A 12,666-nucleotide genomic window follows, 5' to 3' on the forward strand; every position below is an offset into this window, starting at 1 on the left:
GTGGAGGGGTATAGGTTCAGTTTAGAAAGACTGGTTAGGAGAAAGTTGTGAGAGATGATGTCCAAGGCCTCAGATAGGTCTAATAGGAGGGTGGACACAGTATAGCCAGAGTTGTGAGCTTTTTTAACAGTTTCTAGGAAGGAGAGGAGAGCGGTGGTGGTGCTGTGGCCAGGCCTAAATCCATGTTGTGTGGGGGTTAGGAGTTGGTTATTTATGAGATAGGGTAACAGTTGTAGGTGGATGCATTTTTCTAGCAGTTTGGAAATGGGGTATAGGATGGCAATCGGTCGAAAATTAGGGATGGTATGGTTGCTCCCACCTTTGAGAAATGGGATAATAAAGGCCTTTTTCCAGGGGTGGGGTACATGACCTTCTGTGATTGACTGATTTATTAGGATACAGATGGGAAGGGCTATGGCTTCTGCAGATCTCTTTAAGAAGTAAGAGGGAATTTGTTCTGGGGCACTGGAACTTGGTTTCAGCTTTTGTAGGAGTTTTTTTATAGTAGAAATGGGGATGGATTGTATGGAGAAGGGAGGGGGTTGGGAGGTGGAGGTACTTGAGAAAGGAGAGGTACTAGTGGTGGAAGAGGAAGGAGATAGTAGGGATGTGGAGGTAGGATGGTTAGGGAAGGAGATTGTTAGTCTGGCTATGGAATTAATGAAGAAAGAGTTGATTTGTGTAACTAGGTCAATGTCGGCAGCATTTGGGTCAGGGCAGGGGGTTTCTTTTTTACCAGGATTAAGGAGAGAGGAGATTCCATCCCAGAACTTTTTGTGGTTTCTATTGTAGAAAAATAAGATTTCCAGTCTGAAGTAATCAGTTTTTTACTTTGTTATGCAATAGTTTGTATTCATTAAGGGTGGTTGTAGTTTTATTTTTCTGGTGGCATTTCCAAGCTTTGTCTTGGAGTCTGATAATGCCTAAGGTGTCTTTAGCTAACCATGGGACTACTTTTGATACATTTTGTATTCAGGGGGGGCAGGGAGTCTAGCAAGTGTAGGAAAGTTGTATTGAAATAGGTAACAGCATTATCTAGGGATAATGTTTTTAGTACATTCCAGTTTGTTTAGACAAGTTTGTAATTATATTAGGGTTAAAGTTTGTTAGGGACCGAGTAGAGATATAGGTATGGGTTAGTTGTAAGGGGGAGTACAGACGTTGGGCAAAGGTAGGAAGATGGTCACTGAGTGGGTCAGGAAGGATACCACTATCAGAGATGTATTGAGGATGAGAAACTAGAATCCAGTCAAGGGTACGTCCAGTAGAGAAGTCCTTGGATGGTCTAGTTGTGGTGCTGATGAGCTGAGAGAAGTTGTAGTGGTTTATGTTTAGAGGGTTTGTACAAGATTGAATAGTGGTCCAGTTGATGTTTACATCACCCAGGGTGATGGTTTCGTTAGTTACATTGGTAGAAAACCAAGACAGAATGCCTTCGAGTATTGTGACATTGTCTCTACAAGGGATATAAAGGGTAACTATACAGATTAGTTTATGTTTGTTTATCTGAAGTAGGTTTGGAATTAGTTCTGCACTATCAAATTAAGGAATAGGTTTGGTGTAGGGAGTAGCAAAGAGGGAGGATGAGTAGAGGACAGCAAGTCTCCCACCTTTTTGTTTGTTCTATATTTCTAATTATGTAGTAGTTGGGTGGTATTAGTTCAGTCTTTTATGTGGGGTTTCAACCAGGTTTCAAAGATGGACAGGATATCTGGCTGATTGTGGAGAAGCCAGGCATGGAGATTAGGGATTTTGTTGCATATGCTTTGAAAATTTAGAGCTGTAAAGTGGAGGGATTTACTGGTTGTGTGGGGAAAATGTGAGGGGGAAGTTGAGTTGTGAGGGGAAAGGGGGCCAAGGATTGGGTGGATATCACCAAAGAGAAGGATAGTAATGAAATGAAAAATATGGGAAAAAAGGTGTTTGGATAGCTTAGTTTCACGTATGTAGGTTGTTAGTCTTATTGGAGTAGTATTGATAAGGCAGGGTGTAGTATTGCTGGAGATGGGTATGCGTTTATAGGGGAATAGTGAATTACTGTTGTAGAAGAAGAGACAGGGGGAAATGAAGATTGAGGAGAGTGTGGGTTGTTTGTAGAATGAGTTAGTTGTGTGAAACAGGGGAGAGTGACAAGTGTTAAGAGATGTAGTAAGATAGTTTAGATAGGACAAGCTAAGAAGAAGAAGTAATTGGGTTAGGGTTGAGGAAGATATGATTGGCATGGTGTTTGTTCAGATTATAGTTGCATGAAAGATAGCTAGTTACTGGGATGGGCTGTAGTAGGTAGGATTTTCTGAAAGTTAAGGTGTGGGTTTAATTAGTGGGGTGAGATAAGTTGATTGGTTGTTGGAGGGGATGGGTGTGGTTATCTTTGTATAAGTCTAGAGGTGATAGGGGCAGGTGGAATTTGGGGACAGAGTAGGGGAGCAGAGTGAGCCCGCAGGGTGAATGGAGTGGGTAGAGCCAAGGAGAAGGAAGAAGGGAAAACTGTGAAGAAAAATCAGTGGACTGAATGGTAAGCTCAGAGGCAGGAAGGTCTGGAGATGAGGAACTGTTCTACTATAGTTATTGATAGGTAGAAGCAGAGAGGGTCACAGAGATTGTAGGCTGAAACAGGTTAATAATAGACTGTTTAATTATTTCTTTCTGTACAAGAGAAGGAAAAGCAATATTAGCAGAGATGTGGTAATAACAACAAAAGCAATAATAATAATAATAATAATAATAACAATAATCTTTTTTTGTCTAAGACATGTAAAGGATTCCAAATTATAATGAACCCTGAAGCAGAGCCACATCAAAGTGTATGACAAGTTTATTACTACTGACTAACAGAATGCATTTATGGCCTACTGCAAGACAGTCATACTGAAACCTGGAACTCTTGTGAGGCTACATAGGATCTTAAGATCATAGGAGGTTACTAGGCTATTGGTCCTGAGGCCCTTATAAGCCTAGCCAAGAGTTTAACCCAACTTCAGACAAGTCTGCACCCAAAGTCCCTGTCCAGTAGGGACACAGGTGGAATCACAGGGGTGTATTTTGTTTCCCATCCAGTTCTCCAGGTTGCACTTAAAAAGGGATAATGAAATACTCTGCTTGACATGGAGAGGGAGTCTGTTCCACAGATGGGGGAGTCTCTGGGACACAAATCTGTCCCACCAATAAGTCCTGTTGATATTATAGACCAGGTTGGTTGCACATATGGGTTACCTGAGTGGAACTTGACTTGCCAATATGCAGCAGTCCCATCAAGGCAGGGTCTGAGATTGTGTTGTATGTCAGACAGAGGTCACCTCTGAAGAGTCTGTATGAAACCAAGTAGAAGGACAGGGCTTTTAGCCTATTTGTGTAGTGTAGAGGTTAGAGGCCCTGGATTCTCCTGGTGAGGAACCTCTGTGTTCTCTCCAGCTGCTGAATGTGCTTTGTGAGGTACATGCCGAAGGGGAAGTTGTACTCAATAATTGGCCTTATAAGGGAAGAGTACAGGGATGTTATGACCTCTTTGTCCCTGTATGAAATACCCTTACTTATGAGGTAGGCCATGTAGAAAGCTTTCCATACAACAGAAGCAACATGGTGGTCAAAAGTCAGGTTGCTATCAACCTGGATACCCAAATCCCTCACTACTGATTGTGTATTTAGGACATTGTTATTAATGTGATAATATGTGGGGATGTCACTCTCCTCAGAGGGGGTGATGATGCATTTTTTGGCATTCAGCTTGAGGCCATGTTTCTGGCACCAGTCATTTGTTTGGGTGAGACCCTCTTGGAGGATGTCCACATCACTTGGGGAAATGATGACTGCGCCCAGCTTGCAGTCATCTGCAAACTTGGTCAGCCATAGTCCACTGGTATTGGCCTGCACCTAAGAGAAGTATATCCCAAATATCAGAGGTCCCAAGACCGATTTGTGGGGTACACTGCTCGTTACGGGTCTACTGCTTGAGGTGGCTTACCCTACTTTGATTAGGTGGGTTCTATCAGTGAGCCAGTTTGCTACCCATCTGGTAACATATGGATTGATGCCTAGTTGAGAGAGTTTATCTATTATGCCCAAGTGACGAATAGTGTCAAAGGCTTTGGCCAGGTCAAGGTAGGTGGTGTGCACCATCTTCCCTTCATCCATTGTGTTGGTGACTGTCTCAAAGAAGTCAACCAGATTTAACAGACCTGACCTCCCCTTGACAAACCCAAAGTGTGTGGGGTCGAGTGTTTGGAGGTTGACAATGTCCCTGTTAATGAGGTAAATGATAATCAGTTCCATGGCCTTGCAGATCAGACTAGATAGGCTGATGGGTCTATAATTTCCTGGATCGGTGGACACTCCACCTTTGTGTAAAGGGATGACAGTGCCTCTACTCCACTTGGGTGGGACAAAGCTGGTACTCAGACTTTGGTTGAATAGGGTGCCTAATGGTGCTACATGTTCCTGCCTGAGTTCATGTAGGGTGCAGCCTGGGCTGGTATCGGGTGCCATGGAGGCTGTATTTTGTGCCTTTGAGAGGGGAGTGATGACCTGTTCTCTAGAGATAATGAGTGAGGGGCAGGTACTGGGGATGTCCTGATTTACTGATGGGGCAAAGAGGGGAGAAGTTTTCACTGAATCTGTCAGCCAGTAGATTGGCTATATCTACAGCATTTGTGTATCTGCTGTCCTTGACCACCAATTCTGAACAGATCTGGGTGCTTCCTTTGAGACTGCAGACATATGTGAAGGAGGCCTTATGATTGTCTCTAGTAGATGGGGCCAATATGGGCTCTAAGTTGGCTTTAGAGGATTTTACTAGTGCTCTTATTTGCTTGTTAAAGCTAAGGAGAGCTTGCTTCCAATTGGGCACCTGCTCCTTCTTTGTCCTGGACAGCAACTTTTTTCCTTTTGAACAAGTAGCTCATTTGCATGAAAGCCACATTTGTATTGTACCAGTGTGTTACACTTCTAGACGTGGTTCAATATAAAAAGTAGAAAAAAGGGAGAATTTAAATGATTAATGTGATTTTTGGGGTAGAAGGAAGTATGCTAGTGCTGAAACTACGCAAGGGATATGTCATAAGGAAACTGCAGAAAGGATAATAAGTGGTTGAAAAGGCTACAGTATTGAAAGGAAATTTAGAGTTTACTAAGGGGCAAACAGGTGAGAAGATGCCTTGAATAGAAAGAGAAAAGTAGGTGATCAACAAAAAGTGAAGCATCTTAAGGTATGTGTTTCAATTCTTAGTTGCTCAGCAATAGGAAATACCACCTGCAAAGTTTTATGTATTTTTTTATACCAAGAGTATTATAAGTAAATAAAAGTATTTTTTAAATAAAATAAAATAAATGTTGTACACAGTTTTTAGTAATGTTTTGGTAAAACTGTATGTTAAATGTTCAGTCTTTATTTTGGTATGCATTATAAAAGTCTATATGAAAGATAAAGAGAAAAATGAAAAAAGAGATGATCATGTCAATTTTCTTGGGTGGCATCCTCACTGGTATAACACACCTAATCACTGATATGGGAACATAATGGGAATAGTGAACCAGTGATTTTATAAAAGTAAACATATATATATATATATATATATATATATATATATATATATATATATATATATATATTACAGCAGATTAAATGTATGAGAAATGAAAATTTTTAATGAAGAATCATTGCAGTCTTTTGATAATAGTTGATTAAATCCTTCACTTGCATGACTTACTCCTCTGCCATTGTGGATAAATTTAGCATTCTACATATTCCAGCATGACTTGCTACAGTTATAAAATGCATTTATTTAAGAAAAGATGACTTCAATCTTTTTAAATAAACAGCTTTTAAAAAATATATTTTTATTGTTATGTATTAATCATGGAAATGAACTATTCTATAGAGTATATCACAGCTTGTAATGTATAGAACAATCTTTCAGCCACCAGTTTTAACTATCTCAATGGTGCCCCTGCTTAAAATACACAAAATGGGTTATATTGCTACACTGTGGTACACTGGACAGTTCAGACCATTTCCAAATGATCTCCCAGAAGAAAGATTGATACTTTGTTACATATCACTCAGCCTTCAAGTATTACAAATCATAGCACTTGCCTTTAAAAATATAGCAGTGAGCCAGAAAGAGTAACACTTTTCTTATTTTTCACAGTAGAATATGCTAGAACTTATAAACTTTGTAGTAGTAAATCTATCTACGGGCTTGGTTTATGTATTCAATAAAGTACTTTAAGAGGAAAAGGATAATTCTAGAAGGAACAAAGCTGAAATTGTGCTCCAAAAATGATACTGCTATGACTAAACCATAGAATTTGATAGATATTCTGGGTGTCTTTTTTTTCTTCTTTTTGCAGTTTTTGTTGTGGAATCTGACTTCTGAACTTATGCATTCTAAAAGAATGCCTTCATGTAACAGATAGAGCACCCTAGTGCTCAGAAGTAATTTTGATAAGATACTTAGATGTTCTTTTTTTGGACAAACTGTCATTGTTGTAAGTATAGCCTTTCATGCAAGCTAAGTTATTTATGCAGACCACAGGATGCACTGTGATCCCATTGTGATGAAATGTACACAGAAATTTGTCTTCAAAATAGAGATGTTTTGAACCATAACGTTACTCAAATGAGTTTTGTCATATTTTCCAGATTGCACGTGCAATCTCTGGGAGGTACTGGCATGTTTACAGGGCCTTCTTTTCTTAGTTACCAACATAAACTTGCCAATATTTGTCAAATGGTGTGAGAATAAGCCTAGCTTTATGGCATGCTAGGAGAAAGTTCAGAGTGCACCTCAAATTACCCAAATTCAGTAACAGTAGAAGAACAAGGTAAGAAATGAAGGGAATGCATGACTAATGGCCGTTCATCTATACTGTGGTGAGGGTATCTGCATTGGTGTAAACTACAGGAAAACACCAGTAACAATGAACCTAGTATGTCCACATTGCTCAGTATTGTTTACCAGCAGACTCAACATGTGTCTTCTAAAAGACAACATACTGGACATGTAAGAAGAAAAGGCAGACGTAGCTAGGATAATCTGCAGAATTAGCACACTGCATCTGCCTAGCACCAAACTCTGACTTCCATTGGGAATAAGTGAGCTAATGAGGCTCACCACTCAGGGTCTGTATGGGCTATGAGCCTCTAGCCCTGGCCAGTGAATATTATCTCCCACTAAAATGGAGAAATGTATAGGCTATTTTGGTGCAGGAAGGTAGACCCATTGGGCTGTACCTCTAGACAAGCACTGATACACACACACACACACACACACACACACACACACACACACACACACACACACACACACACACACACACACACACACACACACACACTTCTGTTTAGATAATGCTGACCACCAGTGTATTACTTCTACTTAATGAATTTCTAATAAAACAATCAAAGTTATGTCTAAGCTATAAGTGATGATTAAATGCAACTGCCGCCAGGAAAATGCAGCTGCCTCCAGAAAAATCCACTGTAATCCCAAACTCTTGTTTGCTTTATATGGAGCTCTGGGTACAGCAAATTCCTTTACTAACATTTGATGAATCTTTGTCCTTCCTGTGAATATTGTGTTTAAGTGTGTATTAAGTTGATGTTCTGTGATAATGCCCCTTAAGTGCCATTGATTTTTTTTTTTACATCTGAGTGCATTTAATATAATAATACTTTGGGGTTCTGCAGTTTTACTGCATATTCCACTCCCCTTCAGATGTCACATACTGATTCACTTACAGCAGGTAGGCTACAACGCACGGTTTATGCATATATTTAGGTCAATATCAGGTCACACTATTGTGTATTATGTGGCATTGTAATGCATGTGGGAGTGTGGCTATGTGTATATGTGTGTGTGTGTGTGTGTGTGTGTGTGTGTGTGTGTGTGTGTGTGTGTGTGTGTGGGTATGTGTCTTAAGCATACCCTAAAATTGACAAACTAATTTTCGCATTCATCAAAGATGCCATTCAGTCACGCCATTAGGCAGGATATGGTAGAGTATGCTGTCATGTGAGAACAAGCAGAGCTAGATGTAGGTGCATAAAATAAAGAAGGAATTCAAAGTAATGTGGATTCTTTGAACAGCATTACAGATGAGGAGATCACCAGGCCTGTAGGACCATTACTATGAGTACCCATGCTACTCGACAAGTAGTATGACATATCTGAGGATGCAAAATGCCATACCCTTAACTGCTTAATAATATACTGATTTGTTATGACAGAACAGATAAAAGTTCTCAGTGGTGGTTTTTGATTTAGTAGTTATGTGAATGTTATATGAATGTTAGCAATCCTAATAATGAAAATGCAATAAATAAAATTACGAGAGATATGCAACAAGCATTGCACTGTATATGCTACTTATCAAATCATGCTGCCTATGGTCCCATTAAACCCAATGTGATAAAACAAATACAGTTTAGTTGCTGAGATGTCAAACATGGTGGTTTACATTTTTTCCTTGCTTTTTGTTCCAGAAATCAGCATGAGCAGCTTTTGTAAAGTCGTTTCACCAATGGATTTTTCCAAGCTGAGACATCTCCGTTTGGATGCCAACAACCTTACTAGAGAAAGCTTACCAATCGATGTGAACAATTGCCTTCGTCAAGCTTCTGAAATAATTTTGGATTAATCCACATTTGCAGCTTGAGTTCCATTTTAGGCTTTATGGAGACATATGCTCAGCTAGCATTATGTTACTTTGCCCAGCAATGAGTTTATTTAGGGTTTCTAAACAAGAGTTCTGCAAAATAGTTTAATGTTTAACTTCTGTTTATGTCTGCATATATTTGCAATGAACACTCAGTAACATAAATAAAAGTAAACAACACTTAAAATGTAATAAGCAGATAGTAATAAATATAATGAAAAGAGATTTTCTTCTTTTTAATAGGAGAACATGTATATCTCAATTTATTCAACAAGTACTCCTTAGTAGTGATTGACAGGCCATGAGAAAAAAAAAAATAAACTAATGAAATGTGTCAAACAGCACTGATTAGAAACACAGAATAGAAAAAATAATAATTACTGCATTACCTGGTGGATAGAAGTGAAACTGATGCTTTTCAGAATGTATAGATGTATAGTTAAAGTATAATGAAAATGTTTCTAACAATCCACTTTCTATTCAAGTGTTTACAGTTCATGTTTGTGCAAATCCCTTTTCAGTACACTGCATAACATCTCATCTCATTTTTCACGAATGCAATATGCAGACTTCATTTTATTATGTTTTGTAAGCTCCATTAAATATAAGCAATAAATAAACAGCAATGGGTACTTTTTGAGTTCAGAGTTATTGTAATACTTATGTATTTGTCTTCCCTGTGAAGGTTTACATATAATTTCCACAAATATCAGTAATTGTATGTTATTTCCCAATATGTATTGTAAACAAAATTATGTTTATGATAAATAAATTGTTTCCTGTAAGTCAATGTTCAATAATATTTATAGACAAATTCTGAGTTGTGAACATTGTATTCTTTATGCCATTGTTCACTGAAACACAATTAAGTTTAATTTCACTTAGATTAAATAATATAAACTCATTCTCACTGCTGGTTCACTGAAAACAGACATATGTACTTTCAGTTTACTGTTAGAAACAATACTTTTTCATTTATCCCTTAAGGTATCAACCTCAGAATATAGTCTAGTTAAGAGAGGATGATATTCTTTATACCTTACTCAGCTTTTGCACTAGAAGGGGAAGACATTCACTTTCCCATTTCCTCTGATAAAACATATGTCATGGAGGTTCAGAGTCATTGTCTCCATCCACAAATCATGAACTTATCATATTGGGCAGGGTTGAGTGCTCTGTTGGTTCTACTTCAAAATATTGAAAGACCACTTACTCGAATCCCAACTCATCGAGACAACCATATTGAAATCACATATCAGCGAACTGTCAAACTATCGAAAATATTCACCAGGAAAGGAACCACTTGGCCATCATGGGAAGTTTGCCCTTTCCCCCACTATAATGCAATCTTGAAGTTGGTATATGTAGTTCAGGGGTATAGTAGGTGAAGCCCCCCACTTTGGTGGGTTTTACTTTTTTTGTTGTGTGTATTTTGTCCTGGTGGCCAAGTGGTTCATTCCTGGTGAAAATTTTCAATGGTTTAACAGTTCACAGATATGTAGTTTTGATATTGTCATCTCAATAATTTGGTATGCGAGTAAGTGGTATTTTAATATTTTGAAGTAGACCTGCTCTGTTATCTTTATACTTGCACTTTTTAGAGTTCCTAATGGATTCACTCTTTGCAAAATATGACAAACTCGTCTAACAACACAGGTCAGTTAAAGAGTAACCCACAGTACTTGATATTCATGATGTTTTTTTTTTTCAAAGCTAAAATAAAATATGTGCCCCAAGATCAGGTATACTGGGACTCTGACATAAAGCCAGACTTAGGGTTGTATCTGCCACTATGTACTTGGTGGCCTGTGACTTGTGTAGTCTTGACAGGTCTAGCCCATGTGAAGTTGCTGTTTGAGCTAAAAAACTGTAAGGTAAAGTATAGGTATAAGGCATAATACTAGTCAATTAAAAAGCTGACTCAAAAGGAGGCAAACCTTGTATGTAGGACTGAAAAGAAATAGAAAGATATACACACACACACACACACACACACACAGATATATATATATATATGTATATATATATATATATATATATATATATATATATATATATGTATGTATATATAAATACACACACACACACACACACACACACACACACACACACACACACACACACACACACACACACACACACAAAGCTTTTTCTGGAATGCTATGGTAAGGACACAGGCAAAATGCCCAAAGCACACAGCTACCACATCTACAGATGGTGATGAGAAACAATTTTAGCTTTTTCTGTCAAAGGGAGCAGGAAGCTCTTCCTCACTAAGGGACTTTGCTTCAGCATTAGACTTCAGTGCAGTATACGTATTCATTTCTGAATGACAGTACACTCTTCTGCAACATCAGTACCTGCCTATCACTCTCACTGACACCTTGCACCCAAGAAGGAGGTTCTGACTGGTGTTATGAAAGTTTACAGTGCATTGTGAAGGATACAACTAAATTAATATGTAAATAAAATATGTTGTATAGCACAGAAGCTCTTTTGGTATATAAAATATTTTTATGCTTTTTTCTCCTTTGATTCATGAGGGTACCAGAACATTTGGCTTCCAAAGGAAATCCAATTTCATCTTTCTTTCTTTCTCAACAGGCTATCCATTATCATACCACAGCATTAAGTTTATGGTCTCTTGCAAGGCCTAGAAATTATCCAGTCTAGAGACATGATGGTTGAAACTTGTAGATGATGCATGCAATGAACTAGTTCAGTGCTAATTGAGAAGCATATTGGATGAAAATCAGCACACCAAAGAGAACATGGTTGTCTTTCTGAGAAAGATGAATTGCAGGTTGTGGAGACGAGACTATCTTAAGTGGATCAGATTATGTATGTTGGGATCCTGTTGCAAAGTGAGAGTAGAGGAGATCAAGAGACTAATAATCAGATCTGTGTTACCACAGCATTATCTTATGTGTTGCACTGCACTGTGATGCTGAAGGAAGAGATCAGTCATAGAATGAAGCTGTTAGTTAACTAGACAGTTTACATACTCATAGCACCTATAGTCAGAAGGTTTGAATATTGGCCAAAGGATTGAAATAATGGATAAGCAGTAGAGATTGGTTGCATCATACAGCTGTTGGACACAGTGTTTGTTACAGAGTGAGTAGGACAGCAACCTGAAAATTGCTAGACTGGTTTGTAGTCTATGGGGTGTTTTATTCCTAGGCACTGAATACAGGGCTTCATATATTTTTCACTGTTAATTTTTGACATTTTGTATTATATTCAGTTGCCAATGAGGAGGTATAAGACTTCAGGTGTGGACATAATGAAGCACTGGTTCAGAATATCTCTTTACCAATTTGTTTTTACATCAGAAGTAACAAAAATAGTTTAGTTCTGCATAAAACAGTTTTAATCTGTTTTATTTGTAAAATGCTATGGCGCAAACTCCACAGTCTGAAATAATGAATCTAGTGGGGTTAGAGTCATCATTACATTGTATTTAAATTACTGAGAGCATAATCTAGTCTCAGATACATTTGTATCTTTGTCTTCTAGACTAGTATAATTCCATGAAGATCATATTACAAACCTTCAAAGGTAGCTTGGTATACAGTGTTATATGCACAGGCATCAAATACAGACATTAATAGACCTTTCACTGTCACACTTCTGAATTATATTCTCTTACTGATGGGTAACAGAATATTCCCATGCTGAGTTTTCAGCTATGCAATACTGGTCTAGAATATGGGTACTCTTTACAAAAATGGTACCCCACAGCATAGGACTGGTATGAAAAGGATCATAAACACAAACTGCACAACTCCAAGGCAGTCAAGTGTGTCGGATAGCCCAAAACACTAGATAGTGTTAATGTTGAACCCAAATAATGCCAAACAGCCACATAAATGCTGAAAAAAAACACTGGATCCAAATAGCAGCAAATAGTAGCAAGCAATTTAATAAAAAAAAAACTGGTAAGTGCTTTTGTCCCACCAATACAGAACTTCATCAGACAAATGACATATAAACTCCAACAATATTTAACTG

At 38.2% G+C, this 12,666-nt stretch overlaps 1 protein-coding gene across 2 annotated transcripts in view; it reads left to right on the forward strand.

Moving 5' to 3' along the window:
- Positions 1-9,284, forward strand: part of LUM (lumican) — a 134,725-nt gene extending 125,441 nt beyond the window's left edge. For both annotated transcript variants that reach the window (XM_044087854.1, XM_044087856.1), the window contains exon 3: positions 8,480-9,284. In XM_044087854.1, coding sequence (XP_043943789.1) covers positions 8,480-8,634 — 155 coding nt within the window. In that variant the 3' untranslated portion in view covers positions 8,635-9,284. The remainder of the gene's footprint in view (positions 1-8,479) is intronic.
- Positions 9,285-12,666: the final 3,382 nt, after the last annotated feature.

Source organism: Protopterus annectens, chromosome 11.part0 (assembly GCF_019279795.1).
Source record: "Protopterus annectens isolate FY-2018-M chromosome 11.part0, PAN1.0, whole genome shotgun sequence".
In the NCBI taxonomy this organism is placed as follows: domain Eukaryota; kingdom Metazoa; phylum Chordata; order Ceratodontiformes; family Protopteridae; genus Protopterus; species Protopterus annectens.